At 40.6% G+C, this 25,810-nt stretch overlaps 3 protein-coding genes across 4 annotated transcripts in view; 2 read left to right on the forward strand and 1 right to left on the reverse strand.

Annotated features, from left to right (window-relative positions):
* Positions 1 to 1,887, forward strand: part of LOC147179534 (putative RNA helicase mov-10-B.1) — a 15,862-nt gene extending 13,975 nt beyond the window's left edge. The window contains exons 19-23 of one of the 2 annotated variants that reach the window (XM_086069481.1): positions 189 to 260; positions 333 to 458; positions 1,234 to 1,322; positions 1,420 to 1,532; positions 1,607 to 1,887. In XM_086069481.1, coding sequence (XP_085925607.1) covers positions 189 to 260; positions 333 to 458; positions 1,234 to 1,322; positions 1,420 to 1,532; positions 1,607 to 1,650 — 444 coding nt within the window. In that variant the 3' untranslated portion in view covers positions 1,651 to 1,887. Of the gene's footprint in view, positions 1 to 188; positions 261 to 332; positions 459 to 1,233; positions 1,323 to 1,419 lie in introns of both variants that reach the window. The other variant, XM_086069479.1, reaches the window with a different exon arrangement.
* LOC147179535 (rho-related GTP-binding protein RhoA-D) lies at positions 1,225 to 14,966 on the reverse strand. The gene is made up of 5 exons (XM_086069482.1): positions 14,848 to 14,966; positions 7,248 to 7,403; positions 5,794 to 5,914; positions 3,674 to 3,804; positions 1,225 to 3,604 (listed from the first exon to the last, which is right to left on the reverse strand). The coding sequence occupies exons 2-5, from the start codon at positions 7,401 to 7,403 to the stop codon at positions 3,431 to 3,433; spliced, it is 582 nt and encodes a 193-aa protein (XP_085925608.1). The 5' UTR covers positions 14,848 to 14,966; the 3' UTR covers positions 1,225 to 3,430.
* A 9,308-nt stretch (positions 14,967 to 24,274) lies between these two features.
* LOC147179536 (chemokine-like protein TAFA-2) overlaps positions 24,275 to 25,810 on the forward strand; it is an 81,413-nt gene continuing 79,877 nt past the window's right edge. The window contains exon 1 of the mRNA XM_086068694.1: positions 24,275 to 24,768. The gene's annotated coding sequence lies outside the window, so the exon portion shown is untranslated. The remainder of the gene's footprint in view (positions 24,769 to 25,810) is intronic.

The raw sequence follows: 25,810 nt of genomic DNA on the forward strand, positions 1-25,810 counted from the left end.
AGAACTCAACCCTAAACCACATATGCAAAGGAGTAGCGTACAAATATTAGTTTTCCTGAAAATCACATAACCAATTGTTTGCGTATTCCAATGTTGTATCTCTGGATGAAAGTTAATTGACTTGGCCTGACTTGACTTGATCTGATTTGTTAAATGTGAAGTAAATAAATGCACATTTTCTTCAACAGGTGCAGAAAATCCGCCAAGCCCTTAACAAGGTTGAGAAAGAATTCAAATCGAAGAACATGCGTGCCCTGAAGGTAAAAAGCAACAAAGCTATCATTTTCTTTATGTAGCCTGCTATAGAGTGACTTCATCTCCACGTGTATCAGGTTGGTTCAGTGGAGGAGTTCCAAGGTCAGGAGAAGAGAGTGATCTTGGTGTCTACAGTCCGCAGCAGCCGCAACTTCACAGATTACGACAAACAGTTCAACCTCGGCTTTGTTGCCAACAAGAAGGTACGCCACGTTCACATGCACACTAAATGCACAAAAGTTTTGGGACGTATCGCTAAGTCAAGACATTATGGACAATTGTATGATTTGAGTTTGGGGGAAAACCCTTCGTTAGTTCAAGCATGACCGCGACCCTTTGCACAACTTTTTATTTTGCGTTCACATACAGGCTATTTGTTAGCATTAATTATACAGATGATCATTTCAGAATGCTAATGCCTTGAGATATGAGTGACACAACTTACGAGTTTTTCCAGATGCAAACTATCATTTGACAGATGTTTCGTTTTGGTATATACCGTATGGTGGCAGTGAACTCGTAACGCACTTTACAACATGCTGTGGTTTAGCAGATAATGAACATTTGCTTCAGAAACAGAAGTTTTAAAAATGTTTATTTCCACTCTCAAATGAAATCTACTGTCAAACTTAACATAGTGAATTTACAACCGCATAGCTTTAGTAAAGGTTCATGCTAATAAAGAATGCAAATTGGCATAGAGAAGCTAATGAATAGCATCAGTGTTGCAACTTTATAACCTTTTTTAAGCAACCGTCATTTGTACAAAATGTGGAACAACACGTAGATATACAGTACATGTTCTTTCCCCTCCATGAAGATTGACTATTATTACTGTGGCTTACCTACCAAAATAAAATAAAAAAAATTTAGGCTGAGATGGATTAATGGCATCGCTATTCATTTCAATATGAGCAGCTTGCCCAACAAGTGCACAAAATGCAACTAACACTTTTTTTTTTTTGGGGGGGGGGGCAGAGGTTCAACGTGGCAATGACTCGAGCTCAAGCCCTGTTAATTGTGGTGGGAAACCCCGTGGTGCTCAGCACTGACGACGTATGGAAGTGGTATGTGCCCCGTTTTGTCTATCACTTTCTATGCATGCATATGGAAAAATGAAGCTAACCTCGTCTCATGTTTTCATCTTCTTGCCGCCGTGTGCAGCTTCATCAAGTATTGTCAAGATTCAAAGGCCGACCGCGGCTACAAGCCCGTGGAGGACGAAGAAGCTGTGACTGAAAGACATTCCCATCTCTTCCACAAAATGCATTCTCAGGGTGAGGCGTACTTCAACTTGTCACTTAGTAAATGTTTTGAAACGGACGTTAAAGCCATTTTTTGCTGTCTTCAGTGGAGGACGATGCGGACGAACTGCACTACCGAACAGAGGAGTGACCTGTGAGGTTAAGTGTCCAGAATGTTTCTACGTCTGCACAAAGGACCAAACAAAACATGATTTAAGAAATGACAAATCACAACTGAAAATAATTCAGATTACTGCACATGCGACTTTAAAAAAAAGAAAGAAAAAGAAAGTATCTTTAAGGGGTTTTTAATTACAGCACATTTTGTAGTTATTCAATATTGTGGTATAATAATTTTTCTCATGTCAAATAAAGATGTATTTACTAATGCTGAGGCTTGTCATGAAATAAGTTAAGCGGTGGCTCACCTGAGTGGGGGTATAAATGAAATTCATGAGTGGATACGCACAGACAAAATTGTTGCTACCTTTCTGTTAATGAAGCAAAAACCCAAAATGGTCACCAAAATCACTTAACGCTTAAGATTTGAATCTATTGTAAATTTTGTATTGAAGACAACAGGCCTGGACAAAGATTATAGTACCTTGGCAAATAATTCAGTGTCAGATCCCCCCCATACTGTTTGAGACAAAGTGGACAAAATGAGATCAATTTGTCAAAATGCTTATTAACAAACCATAATGCTTCTGGGAGAATGTCCTTGGACAGATGAGGGAAAACAAGCTTTTTGGACACAAATCTATTCATAGATTCAAACATGAAGTAAACCAAGAGAGCACTCAGTGTTCAACACTGTCCCTACGGTGAAATGGAGACTTATGTTCTTGGGCTGCTTTGCTTCAGCTCACACATGGTTTCTTAGATTTGTGCAAGGTACAATGACATATCAAGGCATGTGCTGCCTAATGTCGGAAAGTTTGGTCTGTCACGGGTCTTCCAACAAAGCATTGGACTATTAAGTGTCCTATGAGTCCAGATCCAAATGAAAATCTGAGAACCTTTCAAACCTGTGACAAGGTGGAGCAGTTTGTTCACAAAAAGTGGACCAAAATGCATGTAAGTCTCATGACGGTTTCAGAAACTATGACCTCAAACGGGTGTGCAACTAAATTTGAAGTTATGGGTACCATCATTCTTGTCCAGGCCTGTTTCATTATTATTTTTTGGTAATCCTGTTGAACAACAGTTCAAAGACAATAACTGATTTTGAAAGTATAATTAAAAAAATTTCTGTTTTATTCATTGTTACTTGGGTAAATTTCAAGTGATTCCAGTGACCATTATGTGTTTTTCTTTCCTCAACAAGTGTACCAACCATTTTGTCCATGTTTGTATGCTGTGCCTAACTAGTGCATTTGTAAACGGTACAGAGGGACATTTTAGATCAATATTGATCTTGTCCGACCATATTTTAAATATGGGCCGTCTCCAGTCTGTTAGTGTTATGCTGTAGTTTAGATTCATAATGGAGAAAGTGCTAAGTAAACAAATTGTGATCATTAAACACACTGGAATATTCTTTGTGGAAATAATGAATGATGGCATCTGCGTTGTGACAAACTCAGATGGGAATGCAGGAGTTACTTCAACACAATTAAGAAAGCAAGCAACTTATTGCAGATGCAGATGTGATGTATTTGTAAAGTTAATGCACATAAATACAAACAAACATTGAAAAGAGAAAGTCGCAGATTCTTGGCATCAACAGATGGAAGACAAAAAAGTGTGAGAAGCAGAGGAGAAGTCCTACAAAGGCTGATCTTTTGCTGTTACAGGCGTGTCAGTCTTTCATATTTGCCAGTGGCGTACGTGCCCGGTCCGCGGAAGCCATTGCCTTTAAGGTTTCTCCACATTTGGCCCTCCACACCCGAGCCCTTCCTCAGGGGCCGTCTGGCATGTGAGCTGTCCCTTCACAGGAGCTGGCAGCCGTTCCTCTTCTTGCGCTTGCGGACCTGCAGGGCGGCCCGGGTGGCCATCTCAAACACCTCCCGCACGCCGTCCTTGGTCTTGGCCGAGCACTCCAGGTATCCGAAGGCGCTGATGCGGTTGGCCATGTCTCTGCCTTCGTCAGACTTGACTGGCTCCTGCGGGTGTGAACATGACTCATAAATAAAAATTGCGTGGTGTGGTTTTAGCGATTGGTCAGGACGCACCTGCTTCATTTTAGCCAGCTCTCTGCGCGTGTTGTCGTCGTTCCTGAGGTCCTTCTTGTTGCCCACCAGGATGATGGGGACGTTGGGACAAAAGTGCTTCACTTCAGGTGTCCATTTCTCCGGAATGTTCTCTACGAGAAGGAAAAAATAGAATAATATAGCGGTCCCTTCAAAAAGGTGTATATCTACTCAACTTTCACCATTGAAATGAATAGAAATGCCATTCTTTATGTGCACTCCATGGCCAGCAGAGGGCAATATAACACAAAGTTTAAAGTTACTGTAATTTTACCCCCTGAAAAAAATCTTACCTTGTAGACAAGATGAACACCATCGTGCTAATATAACACAAATATAATTAAGGGACAATACTACACTATCCTTCGTGAAAAAAACGACTATTAAAGACTGTACCTGTTAGTATACAGACTACAATCTTACCAGAAAAAGAAAACTGTACATTGAAGAGACATTTACCTGTCCTACTACAGTTAATCGCTACACGTGATGTTTAGTATTAGATGATAAACTGCCCCCAAAAAGCACTAAATACTGTTCTTCCATTTAGGGCTGGGGGAAAAAAAGTTGACCAGGTCTGATAAGTCAACTTAAAAAACAGGTCGACTAAAAACGTCTGCCTTGAAGCTGCGCCGGAAACATGTTTGTCCATGTTTCTACACGGACCTTTTTTGCAAACGCATGCAGTGGACAGAAAGAATATTATTGAGCTCATTGTAGCTAACAGGCAACGCCAGTCATTTGCCCACGGACTATTGTTGAAGCATCGTCTGTAAGTGACTTTTAAGACATTATTACATGTAGCTATGATATGTGTGTGAACTAAATGGTAGTTAGTGTTTGTTTAGCTGAAATGTAATCGCTAGCGCGCTAATGTTCATCACGATTGCTTACCGTTACCATCAGCAAATGTTGTTGGTGTTTAATAATACACATTAGGGGTGGGAATCTTTGAATGTCTCACGATTCAATTCCAATTTTTGGGTCTGCGATTAAATTCAGAATCGATTTTCGGTTAATGATTTTTGATTCAAAATTATTTGATTGACAATGATTTTTGCTTTACTCCAGTCTGACTCGCTAATGCTAATTAGCGCGCTACTTGCGGCACATTTATCACTCAAAAGAACAGCTCCATGCTGCAAAAAAAACTACTTTTATTGGAATAACTCGATCGTGACTTTTTCCTTCTACTCTCTAAAGTGGCTACAACTTAACCAGACCGCGTGGAACCCCACAGCCCCTAAGTGGCCAAATTGAGTACAACATGAACAGCGCTCCCAATAAAGGCACACTCAAACAAAGGCAAGACAGTATAAAATAATTTAAATCAAATTGATTTTGGGACATTTAAAATCGATTCAGAATTGTACTAAATGAGAATCTCGATTCTTATCAGAATCGATTTTTTGGCATGCCCCTAATACACATGTACAGAAGATAAATAATGAATAGTTATAGCCACTCAATTCAACTCACGTTCAACCTTAGTGGAATGACAAAAATAAATCAATCAAATTGTATGGGGGTGATTCGATAGTGACAGCCTTACTTCCATTTCCAACAAGCCATCTTTCATGGACATGGATTTTCTATAACGATGGTGATCAAAAGCAAATTATAGAGAAGGCTGGAAATATAGATTGAGGACCGCTGCACAAGGTACGGCACAGAATTGCAGCATTTTCCCTTAAAAGGCAAACGGTGGTGTTTCGTCCTTACAGTAGTCTGTGCAAATATAAACAGAGAGGTCACGGGCCCTCTGCTAAAGTGCGCAAAGAAGGAATACCAACACAGCGTGGGAAAGAACACACTTGATATGCTTCTCGTTCATAACATTCAACAACAACAAAAATGAAGCGGTTTTCAAACTTTAGGTTGCAATGTATTCAGTGAAAGTAGGATGGAAAGAATACTAACGTAGCATGAGCAACATATTTTCTGTTGTTTTCGCTGACAAGCCAATTCATTTCAATCCCACTCTCAAACCAATTTTTACAAACGATCCAAATATTGCCAAATTCCACCGTGCTGACAAGAGTGTCTTGTGTAACAGCCTAAGAAAAAACATTGTGAGTGAGAGTTGGCACACTTTGGCTTACCAAGACTGTCGGGGCTGTCTATGGAGAAGCACATGAGGATAACATCTGTGTCAGGGTAGGAGAGAGGCCTCAATCTGTCGTAGTCTTCCTGACCTGCCGTGTCCCACAGTGCTAGTTCCACCTGCCGGGGCGGTGACAGAAATAGGTTAGCGCACTTGAAATGGAAATGGGAGGGGGCTCCAAAAACACCCCACCAGTAGTTCATGGAGTGGATACGGCGAGTCCGGCCTGTTTCTTAGTTGTATGCGTGCAAATAAATGATTATTTTACCATCAAACGCTTATTGGTCAGAAACTGGTGTGATACTTTCGTGGTGAAAGAATAGTCTACACTTCTGGTATATTTGGGGCTTATATTGTCAGAACAATATGCTTAAGGTCTTGAAGGATCAATCAAATGTCCATCACTTCCGTGAAGCCAAAAGCCCTCAGTTGACGCAATGACGTCACGCCGGTCGGAGGCAGACACGCTCATTTCAATGACTACGTTTACATGCAGGCAGTGACCCTTTTAAAACCAGAATATCGGCAATATTCGGGTTTTGAAAGGCCATGTAAACACACACAATAACCCGAATATGCTCTTATGCGCATGCTCACAACCTCTTCTTCGTCTCCTTTACCTCTTCTTCGCTTATTTGCACTCGCAAGGAATCTCGGTCTTTGTAGCAACGACTTGTATGCGCGGCGCCGTCCTACACGGGCCCTGCTTAAATACATTGATTTCTCCGCGGCGTTTTCACGTTATGTTGAGCCTCCATGGCGAAAATGCCACAGATTGTGCCACACTAACTATTCATGTGAGACAGACGCGACATCACTCGTAATGCTTAAACAATGTTTATCTCCAGCTTGCAGTGTTCAACAATACACGGCCGTGTAGGAACGTTAGATGACACACACACACGCACATAGTTCCGCTTTATCCAAAGGCGTGACAAGAACCGCACTTGTGGAGCGAGTAGGAAACCTTTATTTAGCGTGGTGAATGACATGAATATAACATATATTTCATTGACCGTTTAAAGTTAAAAGCAGAAATGATGTCTATTTCTGCCATGATGGTGTCCGTCTTTCACCCCCTTGCATCGGGTTATTCCAAATGCCATGTATACGGGGGTAAGTAACTGTCAACTTGCGCATTTGTGTTTTTCCGATTGTTCCAGAAACCCAAATTCTGACCACAACCCGAATATCGCCTGCATGTAAACTGTGAGCGCCTTCATTTGCATCCCACTCCCAGTGGACTGACGCCTAAATTTGAGGAGCAGGAAGTAGGAGCAGGAAATAGGACATGAGTCATTACGCACAAGGGGGGGGGGGGGGGGATTTCCACGCCTGCACAGGAAGGTGGCACTGATCCATTTCCTGTTATTGAGCTCCACACTTGCAAAGAAAAGCACCGAGCTCTCGCTTGTATGACACATTTGCTCGCGCACGTGCTTCATCGTGTACCTGTTTGCTATCCACTTCGATGTCAGCGATGTAGTTCTCAAACACCGTGGGGACGTAGACCTCGGGGAACTGGTCCTTACTGAAGACGATGAGCAGGCAGGTCTTCCCGCACGCGCCATCTCCCACAATGACCAACTTCTTCCTGATGGCTGCCATCTGCAAGCGCAAGACACTTTTGCTTAGCGGCGCCTCCCGACACCAAAAGGAGGCGGTTGGAGAGTAACGGCCGACACCCTCTTCCTGGGTTGTGTCCCACATGGAAAAGTAGTGGGTGGGAAAGGAACAAGGGGACGTCTGGCATTGTCAATACCACACGCACACAAGTCACCTTCGGTGGGATTACATATCCCCCCCCCATTAAGATTTCTTGTCCATTATGCAACTGAAACCGGGTCTCATTTTTGTAGATAATCCTTCTGATTAGCAGTTCCAAGTGGCTTACAGTTCACTATTGGAAAAAAAAGAAAAAGCATTCATGACTTGCTGTGTGTGCGCGCGTCTCCACCTTCATTTAAATTACGGCCCGTCGAAATCGTCTCATTTTTGTGCTTGTGTCGAAGTGGACATGTTGCAGTAATCGGGAATTGCAAATCAAATAACCTGATAGACATCAAACTATTTTTATATGAGAATCAATATATTGCTACCGCCGCCAAATACAATACTGCACATAACAGAAACAAACATGATTTGTGAATTTTCCGACCATTTTATTTGAACTGAATCATACCTGGAGCACTGTTAGTATTACTGTAGCGTGTGTAACACGTGATAGCAATCAGCATGCATACTTTGTCTGCAAAGTCTTCCAGTCTACCAGGGGGGGTGAATTGCCTCGTACCTGGCGATTCGATCCATAGGTCACGATTCCATTAGATACCGATTAATCATGATACAAATCTATAAGTCGATTGCGATTTTTTTTTTATTCAAGATTTTGAAAATACTAATCAGTAGTGATAGACAAATTAAGCTTCATCAAACACTTGTGATATTGTTTGACTCCTTTAGGTGGCACTCTTGGTTTAAAAGCTAACCTCAAGTAAGATGTTTTGTTGAATATTTCCATCAAAAATTGATGTTTAGCAATTGATTTGGCCGCATATTGAATCGATACCAGAATTGTGCACGGTAATATTGCGATATACCGCCGAAACATTATTATTATTTTTTTAAACACCCCTACAGTCTACAGTCTCTTGTGTCACATCTTCAAGTTAAAAGGTGTCTATTCTGGATTTTTTTTCTTCTGGCATTTGCTTTACTTACGGGGTTTCTAGTCACCTTTTGATTTAGCACATACTTTAGAGCAGAGGTGGGCAATCTCGGTCCTCGAGGGCCGGAGTCCTGCAGGTTTTGGAGGTTTCTCATGTCCAACACAAGCTGATTCCAATCAACAGGATCGTTATCAGGCCCATGCAGAGCTCGCTGATGAGCTGATCATACATCAGCTGTGTTGGAGAAGGGCAACATGCAAAACCTGCAGGACTACGGCCCTCGTTGCCCACCTCTGCTTTAGAGCCTTGGAATACATTTTCTTGAGCAAGTAGATGTGTATTTTTTTTAAATCACGTAAATATTGATATAGGCAAAACAGAGGAAATGCACGCGACAACAAGTTCAACAACAAGAAATATTGACCCTAAAAACTTTAATCGGTTACAAGTCATGTAAGTACAAATGGTGCCTCAACTTACAAATCTGATTTGCTCTCTGACCACACTTGCAACTCAAATCACCTTTCCCCACAAAAATCAATGCAAATGCCATTACGTTCAAGCACTTCAAAAATCTGACAAAAAATATTTTATAAAAAAAAAGCACTATTGTACGTACAATAATACGGCTGTACAAGGAGCAACATCAATTACATGGTTGCACAGCCGCAGCAACCTCAGGGGCAAAAGGATATTACAAGCACTGTTAAAAAAAATTGTAGTTAAACATACAGCGTTGCCGTGCTGACCACAAGAGATGAGTCATAATGGTCACGAGACTTGCGTCTCAAGTTAAATGATCTCACATCTTGCATAATATTTAACTCTGACGCCATGTTAAAAGTACAAAAGTACAAAGTTCTTGTACTATCACATGCAGTGTGTACACATGACATTTTCATTTGTACCTCTTCCCAGTTTGAGGTGTCAAAAAAGCACCCAAAAAAAAAAAGGAAATAAAACAGCATCAAAGTCACAGTTCTACTTGACATGTTTCTTTTCACAAGTAGCTCATTTTCTCAGCTTTTTTGGTTTGAAACTGGTATATTTTTGTGAAACCAACCCATGGTCTGCAAATGTTTACGCAATAACTGAAAAAAAGCTTGAAAAACTTTTTTCCCCCTCCCGGTGAAAGAAGAGCATCTCCTCTTCGTAATTTGAATGACTAAAGCGAGTTCAGTTCAGTCTGATCCCGGCCCAGAGGGCGAGACTCTGATCCATGAGGTCCACAACAGTTGCAAAAACTTTTGTCAAAATTTACTTTAGATTGCCAAAAGTTACTGAACGAGAATGGGAGCAATTGCCTACTGCAGTTTCACACCTGACCAAAAGGTTACAGTAGTTTTATCCTCACAATTTTTCAGATGGAAAGAGGGGGGAAAAAAACAAACTGATAACGTTGTTAATAGTGGCGAGTTGAAAGCAACAAACTACATTCCTCAGTTATTAATAATGGGTCACTGACTACTCACACACGCAGCACTGTGTAAAAATGCGAGACGACAAGCTAGGAATGTCTAACCCACGTTAACACACATCCCTCACTCTCTTCCCCGCCACAGTTACTTCTTCTCTTTCTCCTGGTTCACATGGTGACAAGTAGTTGTGAGTCCATGGCTGATTACAAACTTGTACTTACTGTAATTGACGTCAGCAGGAATATTGCTCCAGAACCAGAGGAGGGAATCATAGCCACATTAAGGATTGCAAAGTTCACTAAATCGGTTTAATTTGGAAGACAACAATGTTGTTCCGGGGTTGGGTTACTTTTAAAATGTATTCCATTACAAGTTACCTGCTAAAAATATGTAGTTAATAAAGTAATCCAAGTACCATACTATTAAAGTAATGTAATTTTTACTTTGGATTACTCCAATACCAAGTATGCTCATGAAGTCAAAATTTAAAAAAAATATCACCACCATTTATATTTCTATACAGTGCGCCCCTGCTATTTGCAGGTGATAGGGACCCGGCCAGCCTAACAATAGCAAAAATCCTTGTATAATTGGCAACCATTGAAATGCATGTACAGTATAGATATATTGATTGATTGATTGATTGATTGATTGATTGAAGGCCAAAAACAGACAGATACATATCCCATGAATAGGGAGAAAAGGAACAAATCATGCTTTTAAAAGCACATTTCTATGGTCATTTCACCCACGCACCAATAATGCTATGAGGATGACCACGCGTGACATTAACAATCAAATAAACTTTTTATCCCGGTCAAGAGTTAAGCCATATTGGGTATGGTGAATTGGTAGGAGGGATATTTGTTCAGAAGATGTAACTCACATTATGTTGTAGCGGCAGCTAGCAAGAAGTTCAGCGTAGCATGCCGCAGGATCGACTCTCAGCTGAAACGTTTCCTTTGTTAAAGATAACTCGGTCCTTCAGCAAGACAAGTTTGTTCCAAACCGTAAATACCGGTGGCCACTTACTTCCTCCTTTCGTCCGTGAACCCTTTTAAACAGGCCGCGTGCCTGACACGTCAACAAGTCTCTCTCTCTCTTGCTTGCTCTCTCACACACTCGTCCTCTCTTTCTCGCTTGATTTCATCGTAGGATTTGTAATCCCTCAAAATAATCCCCATTTTTTATAAATGTACCTGTAACTAACGGAATACAGCTTTAAATTTATTTTTTTTATCTGACTACGTGACCGCGGTACATGTATTCCGTTACTCCCCAAGCCTGGTCATACCCTTCCAACCAGCCAGCCCTAATCCACAACAGTCATCCAACAGCGACTAAGATGATTACATCAGATGAATGAACTTTGCGTTGCAGTTTCATAATTATATTTTTCTTAATATGAAAGTGAAAATGGTTCGAAACGAAGTTCTTATTGGAACCCAGCAATGGTAAATGCCACCAAAATAGTTTTGCCGTGTGATTCATAAACAAATGACTCCATTAGTTTAAATTAGACAAGAATTTAAGCATCAACTACAAGCAGTACAGTACTGGCTGTTGAGGATCTGGGCCAGTCCAGAAGCGAGTCAGAGAACTGGGCTGGAGCCCAAATGGGACAGCACTACTGAGACTCAGCCCAATTTATCACCACGGCGCAGTGAGTGAACAACTCCGAACCACAAAACCAGCCCTCTGTCCACGTTTGATTATTTACTGCACTCACAAAAAACAAACGCCTAAGGGGTCTAAGGTGCATTGTCGCAAGTCAAACACATGCCGAGAAGATTAACTTTGTCTTTGATTCCTAATACGTGTTAAAAATATGAACAAATAATGTACATTTAATGCTGAATCGTGGTTTCCAACAGTTTATTATCAATAAGCACTTGCAAAACTTTTGTTTCAGTAATGTGTTCAATTTCATAATCCATACCATTTCAATTGAGTTTTATATCACAGTTGAGCTGGGGAGCTGTGTTTGAAATAAAACACCTTTTCATCCCAAATGCAAGACGTGAACGTATTATCAATTGTATTCGTATAAAAAAAAAAAAAAAGTGTTATCAGGAGTAGGATAGCCCTATTTACTATGTTGTACACTGCGCTGTCCTGCTTCAGAGGGTTGGTGTCTGTTTTTGTGCTCCCGTGTCATTTCACTATAAAGAAAATAATGTTCCACATTCTAATCCGCTTGTATGTCAAGTACACAAAATACCGCCACCTCTCTCATAGTTTCAGCTGTCCTCTCAAATGTATATCAACAGAATGTCGAGCTTTCCAAAATGTCCTTTTCAGGACTTCCTGCCACTAAAAGTACTGTACAAACAGGAAGAGGATTCTACTCATCTACATGACTGACATTTTTCCAAATGCTCGACAAGTACTGACATAGAAGCAAGTGAGTGATTGAGTCTACGTATGTCACCATTTTTATTTTATTTTTTAAATCAATGTGTTCAGTTTTCAGAAGAACACTGGGCTTACTTTGAGAACGCAGCGGGCGGAAAGTTACTGCGACTCGTCTGACATCAGCTACCGGGGCATTGAGCTCGGAAACCTCCTCTGATAAGCACCAAACAATCCCCCGCGGCCCACGCTGGACTTCCTGAAGTTTTGTTTCGCCGATTGAGAACATGCAGGCACATTCTGCTTGAATGAAGTGAAGATCATATTAAGGTGAAGCACAATGGTTAGGTGAAGTGGCATCGTTGCAGTTTTACCCAACCCATGACGTTACTCTAGTCTGGACTAGCTGTTCTACATGTGGACCTCACACATGGGAAATGTCAATAGGTGGGTATCGTGCCGGCAGTGAGCCAAGACCAGACATGTTTCCATCAGCAAATGTCTACTGAAACAAAGAGCCGCCATTTGCTTAAATCATCTATTATAATGTCTTTGGGCTACACTAAAATTCTGATGCTTTACTTAAAATTGTATCCTCTTGATGAATCAACTGTTCTGTAACAAGAGTTGAATTCTCACTTGGCTAGCAATTTTGCATTCTCTTGAATTAAACAATCTCATTACATAAGCAATGAAAGCTTTCACACAACCCTTTCAAAGTGCAACTACCAAGCTTCCATTACTTACATTCGGGGATAAATTACCTACAGTAATATACGCTGTTTCCCTTTTTACAAATGATTAGCAACTTGACAAGTGGCTGTTATCTTTGTGGAATTTTCTTTAAAAAAAAACAACAACAACAAAACAACAGTCAGAGCACTTCAAATGGCTCCAAATATCTTCCAAGACAATTAAAAATTACATTCAGGGAAAAAACAATTGCTTACTAAAGTACATGACCTATGCCATTGCACTCACTGCTCTTCTCATAAATAATGTTTCATTTGTGCCATTAAAGTCAAGATTTTAGGGCTAGTTATGCCGTTTCAAACATCATCACAATCATTTTCAAACATCAACTTGGAGAACCCCTTGGAAATCACGGCCCATACGATACAATTGGTGGATATTTTTAACTGAAACTTGTCAGTCAATCAAAGAAGGGATTCCCTGGTTAGTAACAAGAGGGTCAAGGAGATAGGTTAAGAAATAATGATGTTATACTATCTTACTCTAATTTGAAGGTGGCTTAAAAACAATTCCTGTGGGTAATACCACCAAAAAAATCTATTTCTCCAATTTCAATTTCGATTTTCAACTTGCAAGCTGACTCAGCATTTTGACAAACTACCATATTTAAGAAACCGTCACATTGCAACAATTATTGTCTGCAAGTAATGCAAGTACAATAATTCCCCCTCATCTCACTCCTTCCATCACCATGGTTACAATTTACAATCCAGGAAATGTTAACAAGATTATTTAGGGATCAATTAATTCATTGATTTTTCTGTTATACCTATACAGTCATGCAAGCCACTCTGTAAAACTACTTACAACATCCACTTGACTCAGAGTCCTCTCCCACGGGTTCCGCTCGATTAGTTTGGAAACCCCCCACCACCATCCCGGACTGATTTATGATAAGGGCTACCAGTTTCATACACACTTCTGAAATACAGTTGCTAACATTACCTTGAATTACAGTACAATATATGTTATACATAGCGAAGACACTGATCACATTAATGAGCCGACAGAATAATTATGAATGACTTAACATGGTAGGAAACTTAAATATCAATATGATACACTTTATTCCTATAAAACTCTGAAAATGTTAAAATTTTTAAATGATCACGTCACCGGTGGACAATTTTTAGAACAGGCCTGCGGGCTACTCGTCTTGTCCTTTGGGGCTACCTGGTCGATGTGCAACGCCAGATTGTCATTTGCTGCACGTGTGTGTGTCTTACGGTAGCATTACTTTTTTTTCCTCATTTACATTGGAAAACATGCCGAGGCACGGATACAAGCCTCTGGGAAACACGAGGGTCTGCTCAACTGGAGCCGAGCAGCACAACAAGGGTGTGGTGGCTCAGATTCCTCCGGAGAAACATTTCAGCAACATTTCAAACTGGCCACACTCAACCACTAGTCTTAATTTCATTTGTTCGCCATCAGACAATTCACCACAATGCAACAATCACACACTCCTGTGAAATGCTGAGGTTAGGGACGTACAGGTATTTTAAAAGCGCAAACTTGAACTTCAAAACCAGGTGACGTCATCAAAAGAAGTACAAAGTGTAAGGGGTTAAGAGGGATGGGTTGCTCGGTTCAAGGTTCTAAAGAAATCGGGTTCAACGTCTAAGGTTATCTTAGTTGTTCTCCAGGTGATTTACCACCCAGAAACCTAGAAATACGTTTGGAATGTTTAGAGGGAAAACTTCGGGGAAAGTAACATGTTTCAACAAGTCACCGAGCTGTTGCTAGCTAGCTAGCTAAAAGAGCAGTGGTGGTCAAGTTTAATGCCAAACTCACTTTCTTGCTTCAAGAAACCAGTGACGCTTTGTAATGGCTATAGTGAGAGGGGGTTTGTTCGCCTACCTCGGCCGGAGAAGACTTTCAAATTTTGAGGGCCTCCGTGTAGCCTTCCCACAGTCGAAGTTGCAGCAGTATATGAAGTGAACCAGCTGAGAAGAAATCAGACGCATCCCCTCCCAGACTGTTGCGTTCAAGTGCTCCTTGTAAAACCTACAAATTAGGCCCGCATGTTCGTTCGGGAGACAGCAGTTTGGGTGGTTAACCTCAAAATTCTTTCTTCCTGGATTTTATTTCACGTTTTTGGATTACAGTGGAATTTTTGAAACAACTTAGCCCAGATGAAGGATTCCATTGCCACGATAGTTCTAAAAATTTGAACAAGTCGGGTGATTGTGAATGCAACTCAGTGACGATCCACAACGTCGTGACACTATTGGCTAAAACGATTTAACTGTTCCAATTTCCACACCCATTTACGGTTAGCGGATGACGTCACTTCTTAGGCTTTAAATTAGTTACACTTTTTAGCCGTAGGGGGAACAAATAATACTTTTTTTGCCGTCCAACAAATTTCCTATGAGTATTTTTTTAACCTCCTAAGGCCCAAGCTGTTTTTTACATGCAAAGTTTACTTTAGGCTATGCATTTTTAATGCAATGCTTAAACGTTTTTAATATTGTTTGAGTCAGAGAAAATACTCATTATATGTATCATTTAGATTTTCAAGAACATATCCATTTAAATTATTTGACTTTTTCGTGAGAGAGCCAACAAAGGAAACTTGAAATGTTGTAATTCACAGCGAAGAGAATTATTCTACCAAAAGAAATGATAAACGTATAGAGCGCTATGATGCTATTTTGGTGAGCCGTCTGAGAGGGAATGTTGTATGGAATCAAGTATTTAAAGAGGAAACACATTTAGAAAATCCCAACCCTGCCTGAAGTTGTGTTCTTTCAGCAGCATATCTACTGCTTTTTGACACCATGGCAAACTGTACATGATTTTAATTTTGTTTGTGCACCTATGAATGAACTGGCAAATTCACATCAGCTCATCCAACATCATAAAAAAAGAATTTAATACAATAATCCTTTATTTTTTCTGTAATAATCCAAATAAAAATTTTAGAGCAGCAAAGTCGACATCAGCGCACCCCCCCCCCCCCCCCCCACACACACACAAGAATGTCAAGGAATAAAAAATAAAAAAATCTCACAAGCCAATGAGACTGAACATATTGAGGAGCACAAGTGTATGGCAACTGTAAGTAAACTGTGAATACCGAAGTTAACATAATCAGCACTGCAGCAAGAATATAGTCACATATGCAACAAATAAAAACAAACATGTATCAATAAACACCTGTGGTATTAACTATGAATATTTTCTAAATCAAGAATGTATCCGCAGTATACATGTTACTGAGAGCAGTATTTCTGTCCAATTAAGTACGAACTTAAAAAGATTGAGCGTGCACATTTTCAACATGATGGACAGATCCAATGTGAACATCTAATCTTTTACACAGCTATGAGAGTGGCCCATAAGTATCTGTTTGTATGTCTGTAGTCTTTAATGTCGAGAAGCAATTTTTGTGTATATATAATGTGTTTTGGCATTGCTGGGTTTGTCAGCTGCAATCGTGTTCGTTCATTTAACCTGAAATACTTTATTTATTTATTTATTAGCAAATCACTTACATTCTGGACATTTTAGCTAAGGAAAAACAGCTAAAACAAAGAACTAGCATTTTTACTGTATCAGGAAAAATAAAAACAAATATCCCACTTTTGCCTAATTTGTCCAATAATTACAAATATATCTCTGATCTTTTATCTATGCCAGCAACGTATAGTGACAGGCAGAACATTTAAATGTTCTTCTACCTAAATAAATAAATAAATAAAAATAGCCTACTGTTTATTCACACTTTTGTAATATTATCACGAAGGACACCACATAACACATTTGAAAGTGTAAGTACACAGCGGCGCCTATTGGTGGTAGCTTGTGTGTACAACCACCTCAAGGTGAACGCAGGTGGTTCAGGTGTTCCATCTACTCCTGTGGCCCGAAAACACCTCACTGTTGCATCTTAATTTGTTCTATAATGCAGTGATCTACTGTCATCTGCATATTGTCAACAGACAACCAGAGTAGATAATCATATTTGATCTATGTGCATATTAAACGAAGGAAATGACATCTAGGTCATACTCTCTGAAATACAGATACGGAGCAAGCAATTCACACAAGAAGTAGAAGACAAAGTAGTGGAGTTTCAGTAGATTTAGTGCACTTGCCATCAACAACGTCAACGTTCTACCTCTTGTAATCGTAAATCTCACCAGAGGAGGGAGCTCTTATACAAGGTAACGTTCCACACATCACGAAACACTTCTTGCAACCAACCATGATTTATTTCAGTTTAGAATGTGTTTTATGAGGACTCATTTAAAATTAGTTGACACCCTATGAACTACTGAAAAGTATTGTTCATGCTTCCCTACTTCTCCAGAGAATACTTAGAAGATTTTTAACCTAGACCTAAAGGAAATAAAAAGACTCATATTTCTTCATAAGATGACATTTATGGCCACCATCATTTCACGCCTCCTACTCGTGCTCTCAGCTGATTTTTCTTCCAAAACAGAGCTATCAGTAGCACAAAACGTAGGCCGGTGGATTTCCTTCCTGCAAAATGCCTTTCATCTTGACTCCCCCTGGTGTCTTTTTCCTCAGTAAGTCAGTTGCGCTAAAGACACTACTGGGAACTAAGAAAGATGGGGTGAAATTCCCCCTGCTGCCTCCCATAAAATACTTCCAAACTGTTGCCAATGGCCTGCATGGATTATCATTATTCATGTGTGGGTGTCGTCATTGGGGAAATTGAGGAGTTTGAAGAAAAACAAGAGTGGAAAGGGAGTAGCAGGTGGGGAACGAGGGATGAGATGGATGAATGAATGCAGTGTGGCCCCACTGGCAAATGGACTGAATTGATTTCAGTGGCCTCCCTTTGCACACTGATGTCTCTATGGGTTATCGACGCACATCTCCATGAGCACAGTGGCATGGAACTATCAGGCAATTTAACCCTCTATGATGCTCGGTAGAGACACTTTTCTTTGTCAGACTGTGTCCACAAGGACATTTGAAAACAATAGCCTCAGCCGTGTCAGGCTTCACAAAGATCACCCAACCCTTGAAAAATAATAAGATAGTGTTAGTCAAGGAATTAATTACCCTTATCTTGTGGCCACTGTCATACATACAGCAAAAGGCGTGCATTTATGTTCCAGTTCCTTCTCTAATGCAGTTTTATGTTCACTGGGCCAAAGTGAGACAGCATATTAGGCAGGAAGGGGTTGGGAAAACAGTTAATACAAATAATTTTCCAAGCAAGTCAAAGAGAAGCCTTTAAACCTCTGAAGGCTGCATGCTGCAATATTTCTCTCCCTATCGTCACTCTAGCATGATAATATAGTAAAATATAAATCAGACAAATGCCTCTGCAGAAACATCTCTCTTCAACTTCCAAACAGAGCCTTTTCTGTCTGATCCCCTCCTGATAAGAGCTAAAGCTGTTTACGAGATTTGGAGAAGGGTGGAGAGGGTGAGGGAGGTTGTAAGGCAGAAATGCAGGGGGAAATCTGAGAGTGGGAGAGGATTAAAAATACAGAAGGAGCAACAGATATTCCTGTCTATGAATCAGTACTCCGGAAGAACTAAATCCCAGATTTATACTGGTGTTGTTTTCCCTAGCAAAATCCGGTATAGTGACAGCCTGTAGTCGTATAGCGCCTGTGTTCAGCAGGTTTTGACCCCATAACTGTGTTGCTAAAAATGAGATGAGAGGTCACACCATCAGCCAAGGATTGAGTGGATAGGCACACATAAAAAATATAGGAATAACTTTACATACATTGCAGTTATAAGAAGTATACACACCCCAGATCAGATGTGAGGTTTATATGATGACATTTTTTTCCCCCACCATTAAAGCGACATAAAACATGCACAACTCATTTGAAATAAAGAAAATAATTTAAGGGGGGGGGGGGGGGGGTGTATTCAACGTTGGCATAATCGGGCTATAAACATATTTTTCCACATGTCTTTGGGAGAGTTAATTGTGGTAGTTTTTCTTTGTAAGATAACATTTCCATCATGCTACCCCACACCTTAGTGCAGAAATATAAAGAAGATGAGCGATTGTTGTCACTTATACTAAACAGCCAATACTTGCCGGTAATTCCTGCATCTCATTCAATGTTGCTGTCAGCCTCAAGAGTCTCTCTGACCATATTTCTTCTTGTCTTTTCATCAGTTTAGGTGAGATGTCCAGTTCTTAATGTATTGTTATTTTTGTGCCTTATTTTACCCACTTGATGATGACTGTTTTCTCTGGATTCCATGGTAATGAATTAAGTTTTAGAGGTCATAGGTCACATTAATGGTGGTAAAAGTTATGAAATGATTTGTCTTGGTCTCATTTTTTTACATCACAAAAAGCTGGCATTTGAACAGGTCTGTGCAGCCTTTTTATGTCCATTGTATATAGTCAGCCATTTGCTTTATTGGCACCTAATAACATTTCTTGGATGTGAAAGTGAACCATCAAGAAATACAATTTTCTCCCACCACCAGGGCTATGGGGTGCTATATCACCATCAGAAATCTGTGTAGCCCCAGTAATTCCCCTCCATCAATTTATTTGACATTCTAAAATGGGTATATCAATTATTTTCTCAGACTCGTATTGTTCAAGAGAGGGGGAAAAAAACCTGGCATAGTGCCTGCCACCAAGTCAGGATGCAAGACAAACCTGTACCTATCTTCACCTTCACTACTGAATGTTTTAAAAAGCCATGGCAACGAGTCTTATTGCAGCCTCTCTCCTTGCACTTGCTCCCAGCTTTCCAGCTGGTGTGCATATCACGGTGCACGTATAGGATAACACTTCACACATGGACATCTGATAAGTTAGAGCATCATCACCCCCCCCCCCCCCCAAATGAGACAACAGGTGACTCAGTCAATAAACAGTCATATGAATAGAACGAAAGACTTGGAAGTCAGACACAATCTCCACCATGACTTAAAGAAACCAACTTTTTTTTTTGTCGATAGATAGATAGATAGATAGACAGACAGACAGGCAGACAGGCAGACAGACAGACAGACTCTCAAGGCAGTCTAGCCATTAGTAGAAATATAACACTGCCTGCGTAAACGACATCCAACATTTGAATTTGACTGAGAAGGCCAGTGAAGGTGTGTCTAGAATGTCTGTAATGTAAATTTAATGCAGCTACTGTAACTGCGCTGTCGCTGCCACTAATGAGAGTCTCGAGCAAGGCTCACTGGGCTTTCATGCAGAGATGTGAGGCCACCAATTAGCAATGCGGGAGGAGACTGGCCTTTCATGCTCATTGCAGCTTTGAAGGAATTAGTCCGTTTGAACATTTACATCTCTGAGTGAAAAAGGGAAGGGGGGGAAACAGACAAGAGGAGAAAGTTGAGATGGTAGGTTGCACCCCGCTGTTATCTGATATAAAGCCTTCGTTGCCGAGGGCAGCTCTGCTTTTCAACTTCTTACAGCCTGGTATAAATTATCCAATGTAACTTTTTTTTTTAAACTCCAGAACTTGCAGTGTTGAAAGTTCTTTTAAGCATGTCTCAAAAAAAGGACATTCCGTTGATTTAAAACAATACAATTATAGCGGCACAGTATGAGTGGTTTGCACATTTACAGTAATGAGGTTGGGGATCCAAATCCAGCCTCCTAGTATGGCGTCCATTCACGGTGGTGTGCAATTTCCCATGCAGGTACTCGGACTTCCTCCTACATTCCAAAAATACTAAAGAAGATAATGAAGAAGATACTAAATGATCTGTACTTTTGCACGTCAGTGTGAATGGTTGTTTTAATCTATGTGCCTTGCAATTTGCTGGCGACCAGTCTTAGTTTAAAATACCATATGCCCAAAACAGCACAGAAACCAACAAATGGACAAGACCGAATTGAACATTTGCTGAATATGACAGCGTATGTTTGGATTTTATTTGAGAAATGACACATTTTACATAATTTCTCAACACTCCTTGTAGTGTCCATACATCTTGCTTACATGTCCCTTACATTTCCCGAGGGGGATGATTAGCCACACGCAGTGTGAGAGGCAAAGACAAAGTGTGATTGACGGGCGGAGCGAGACTCACGGAAAGACCGGAGGAAATGCAAGTGGGCGCTTTGGTTCAGCAAGAACAGAGGAGCTGCCATTCGAATGGATAACACAACAAGCAACAACAACAACAACAACAACACTGACAGCTACACGTTCCAGCTGCTGTCTTTCATATGCTAATGTCGGTGTGACTGCCTGCCAGGGCAAAAACTAAAGTCTGCGTGTACAAGGTGTGTGTGCGCACACGTGTATTTCCAGTGAGGTGATACGTAGCTACATATGCCATTTAAAGGAGAAGTCAGGTAAAAATGTGTCTTTCTAATTACATGTTCCATGCGCGATATTCTGATTATATTGTGTTTGTGGGAAATTAAAATGAATTAAACAACAAAATCCACCCGTTTTTTAAAATCCATTTCAGGTGGCAGCCATTTTGTGTTACACGGTGTTTGTTTGTGCATAGTTTCATAACACTCATTTATTAAAAAAAAAAATATATATGTATGTGTATGTAACTGTCGACCCTCCCAAGCAATTGATTTGTGTTACTTAAAAAAAAATAATTGGGCGGTCTTTTTCTGGGTCTCAGAGACTTAATTGTGAAAACAACTGAATACCTTTTTGCTCAACATAAATTCATAAAGTCAACATAAATTAAAGTCCTCGTAAAGTGAAAGATTTTGACACAACACAGAGAAGAGTGTTGTCAAAAACCCTGACAAAAAATAATAATAAAGAAATCTGCTTATAAAGCCTCCAGACAGTGACTGGAATATCCCGCAAGGTTGTCGTGACAAAGAGGTGCTCAAAAGCAGCCACAACAGTGCAAAGTTCTTGTCCACACACTGCCTGTTACATCCACTACGCTAGCTGACAAGTCAGGCTTCTTGCTGGCTGTTTTGTTCTCCCTCTCCCTTCCTGGCTATTCTGCTTTTCTCTGCATGACGAGCATGCACTCACTGCCAACAACGAGGCGCTCTAAAGCGCCCAAGCCAGCAGACTATGTGACGGGAAGTTGTATAGCTAACTGGCTAACTGCACATTGCAATTGTGGTAGAGGGTCACACAGCACAATTTTAGCTAAAAAAGAAAATCTGAACAACTGATATGGTGAAAAAGAGTTTAACGCAGTATCACCACAATTAAGTACGACATACAGTAGTTGGCAGTCTTCGCACGTTTTCAGCAATTATCTTAAGACATGTATAATGTAATGTATGTAGAAACAAATCTCTAAAGGATCTTAAACAGCTCTGATCATGAATGGGTGCCATGTGGCAAATGTTTGGAAGGATTATCTCAGGGACCAGCAGGATTTTGCTGCATGTAGTGCATATCTTCCAGCTGCTTTTCAGTTCATTTCCGCAACTGAAGGAAATGTTTGACAAACAAAAGTGATCAGACGACTCTGACCTACTCTGAGCCTTGTTGATGTTGTAGCCTACATGTTTATGCTCAGTCGACTGATATGGTCATGCGGTCTGCAAAGCTCCTCTCTAGGGAAACGGTCTATCTTTTCGGACACAGAAATCCACAAAGGTCTGTGCTTGGCTCGTCTAAATCCCTGTTTGTGTCACTGGGAGGCCACCAACTGGAGTGTATTTACAAATGACTGCGTGAGGGTGTATGCGTGCAAATGCCACTCATCCCAAAGGAGTAGGGAGGATTTTTGAGGGCTTCCAAGCAGAAATGACTTCTTCCAAGCATGGGTTTGTTATCTTGAGGTCCACATGTCGACTTGAAGTGTTCTGCCAGTTAACAGAGCCCAAGACAAATCCCATGGGTGCGGTATCCACTAATGCTACTTGAAATAGCAAGCAATGATGGAGGAGTAATAGGAAGATAACATGGTGGGATCAGAGATAGCGAAGCGCAAAGACAGCGAGGTGAAAACAGAGAACAGAAGAGTGTTGCTAAGGAGGTCGGAAAAGGAGAGATCAGTAATGTGAACTCTCTGACAGAGTAACAGATTAGCTCACTGGTTGCAATGATATATGAGTGGTACCAGACCTCCTTACGTACACACACTCACAATCACACCCCCAATATGGATCACTTACACTGCCATCCATGTGTGCAACTATTCATCATCACCTCAGTTAGCACGAGCACACACACCTTCAAATGCTCCGTCTATTTGACCGGTAAATATACAACACACAGATTTTAGGTATTCGTGGCTAGCTCGTTCCCTATCCCCTGTGAATTGTACTGGTTTATAATTGGGCAAAGTGCATTACATTTAATTTGAACTTCTCACAACCAAGACAGTAAGGAACATTTCTGCATCATAAAATGAAATTTTAAGAGCTAAAACGGAACGTTCCAGCTACAGAATGAGATTTAGGATGGGATAAAGAGGTTTATATCCAAAGTTGTGATGGTTTAGATTTAGACCAAGTGGGTGGATGATGGACAAAGTATATCGTCACCCTCTTAAAATAATTATCTAAGTCATTTTTTTTGCAATTTTTTTTTTATTTGCCTAAATCATCTCCTCATGATGCAAATGGTTCAATCTTTTGTGTCTCCTGAAAAATCTGAAACATTACTTAGGTGATTTTTAAGAAGGCGTTGATATGTGATATTGTCAAGTAGCTTTGACATTGAATGGCATACAATTATACTTAATCACACCTACAGTCTATTTAGAGTCTCCAATTAAACTAATAAGCATGTTTTTTTTGTATTGTGGGAGGAAGACGTGACTAGATTCCATGCAATTTTCTACTAAATTGTTTGCTTTCATATAAGAGGCAACATAATAGAAGCACATACTTCACTTCATGGTGCAGCAGTTTTACTGTACATTAGGAAAAACAAAGGGTGGGGCAAAAATATCCCAAGTGTCTAAAATACTTGTATGCAGAAGTATGACCCTGGGACCACATACAGCTCGCCCGATTCTTTAATCCAGCCCATCGTAAACAGTCCTCTAATATTTGTTGCCTTCCTTTAGCAGTTTTTTCCCCCTAAAAGTGGCTACAATATATTTTATTCAGTTTTGTTCATTAAAAATAAATTAGGTTGGTTTGTTTAAAAAAATGTGAGGTGTGGCCCTTGAGAAAAAAAAAAGATTGTCCACCACTGCACACGACTAAATACCTAGACAGACCAGTTCCCACACCTATTAACAACTAAAACCCTCCCAAATTTTTTTTTTGTTAATTTCAAGTTTGAAAGTTGATTGGTAATAACTCACGGACCCAGTCTCTGACTCTTGACTCTGGTCAGCGGTCACCCCATCAGACCGCTAGAGGGCGCTGCTCCACTTCCAGGTGACCCGAGTACAGACTGTCACGCACAGAATCTCATCCTGCAGGAGGGCACCAACCAACAGCCTGTCTTATTCTAACAGCAGCACACATCTGTCCCGACACGTTCTCCTCGTTTGCACCACACCGGATAAAGAAGGATTCTGGACGCAGCAAAGCCTGATGAACGGCTTTAACTTGGATTTTTGTGCCATGTTTGCCGCCGGGCTCCACAACTAAGTTTCTCTCGCTGTCATCCCTGTGCCAAAAAAGGGGAGACGGGCACGGAACTTTCAGTGGACCTTTTACCGGAGAGGGCAACCAGGAAAACCTGTCTGGTGCCGCGGTCTTGTCTCTGCAGCGCGGCTGTGGAGGCGGATGTTTATGGTGCAACTTTCCCACGCCAATCGAGTCCCAGAAGCCGTGAAAATTTTTACCGGAGAGGGGATGAGAACCCTTCTCTCGCGGCTAGCGGAGCGGCAATGAGGATAGAAGTCTGCTCTCAGGGATAACAGAACCAGACCACACCACGCCAACAGGTATGGATCATGCCACACACTTGGTAATGGAACTGGGTTTGATTCCTGCACATCTTCGAGGATAAAGTGACAACAAAGTTCACGAACACTCTCGCTTATTTTAATTGTATTGAAAAATAATAATAATGAATTAGATTTCATTTGAGAAGCATCAAGCTGGTGTCATTTTGTAAAAGGGCAAAACAATGTGTCAAACTGCCTGCTCATCTGCTATGATTATGCTTGCCATTATATTGCGAAGACTAATGATTGCGGGTGTACGAGTTCACAACACACGCACGCGCACACTATACTGCTTTTAGCTTACATGTGGGACCACATTCAGTTTTTTTTTATTCTACAAAAAGTTGGCGTTTGCGTTGTTGATATTTCAACATGTGTTCCATTTTAATTTCTCCTAATTACCATTTAAAATATATGAGTTAATATTTGAACACATACCCATGAGATTAATTGAAAATTAATTTAGAGTGTGGAATCGATCCTCCCTCAACCTCTGGAAAGACCCTCTTTTAGATGTTTGAGTCTACGGGAAATTTTATTCATTCTTTATAAGAACATCTGTGTGGCGCAAGGTCTTCAAATTCATCCCAAATGGTTGGTAGGAATGAAGTCAGAGCTTTGTGTTTCTTTATTACAGAACCATGCCACCTTGCCTTTATGGTGCTTGCTCCAACAGAAAAGCTACACTCAAAAAGTGTCGGTGAGAGGAAAATAACATTAGTAGGGTGGGCAGCATGGTGCTTCACAGTTTGAGATTATGGATTTGAATCTCCGCTCCTGTAGGTTACTCCGACGTTCCAAAAAGATGCACTTAAGGTTCACGGAAGATTTAAAATGGTCTGTATTAGATGTGAATGTGAGTGTGAATGGTTGTTTGTTATAGAATATGTCCTGTGATTGGCTGGTGGCCCACACAAAGTCAGCTATAGGATAGGCTGCAGCTCACCTGCAACCTGAATAAGGACGTGTATATAAAATAAATGGATACATGGTAAAGAAGGGGTGCAGACAAACCTCTATAGTCCTATACCAATACTTC

Source organism: Leptonotus elevatus, chromosome 2 (genome assembly GCF_054856555.1).
Source record: "Leptonotus elevatus isolate MCC_2025b chromosome 2, RoL_Lele_1.0, whole genome shotgun sequence".
NCBI classification, from domain to species: Eukaryota; Metazoa; Chordata; class Actinopteri; order Syngnathiformes; family Syngnathidae; genus Leptonotus; species Leptonotus elevatus.

Coding starts and splice junctions, on each gene's coding strand:
- LOC147179535 (XM_086069482.1), bottom strand. CDS start 7,403: ATGGCAGCCATCAGGAAGAAGTTGGTCATTGTGGGAGATGGCGCGTGC. Junction 5,915..7,247: donor TCGAAGTGGATAGCAAACAG/GTACACGATGAA, acceptor CCGCCCCGGCAG/GTGGAACTAGCACTGTGGGA. Junction 3,805..5,793: donor AGACAGCCCCGACAGTCTTG/GTAAGCCAAAGT, acceptor TCCTTCTCGTAG/AGAACATTCCGGAGAAATGG.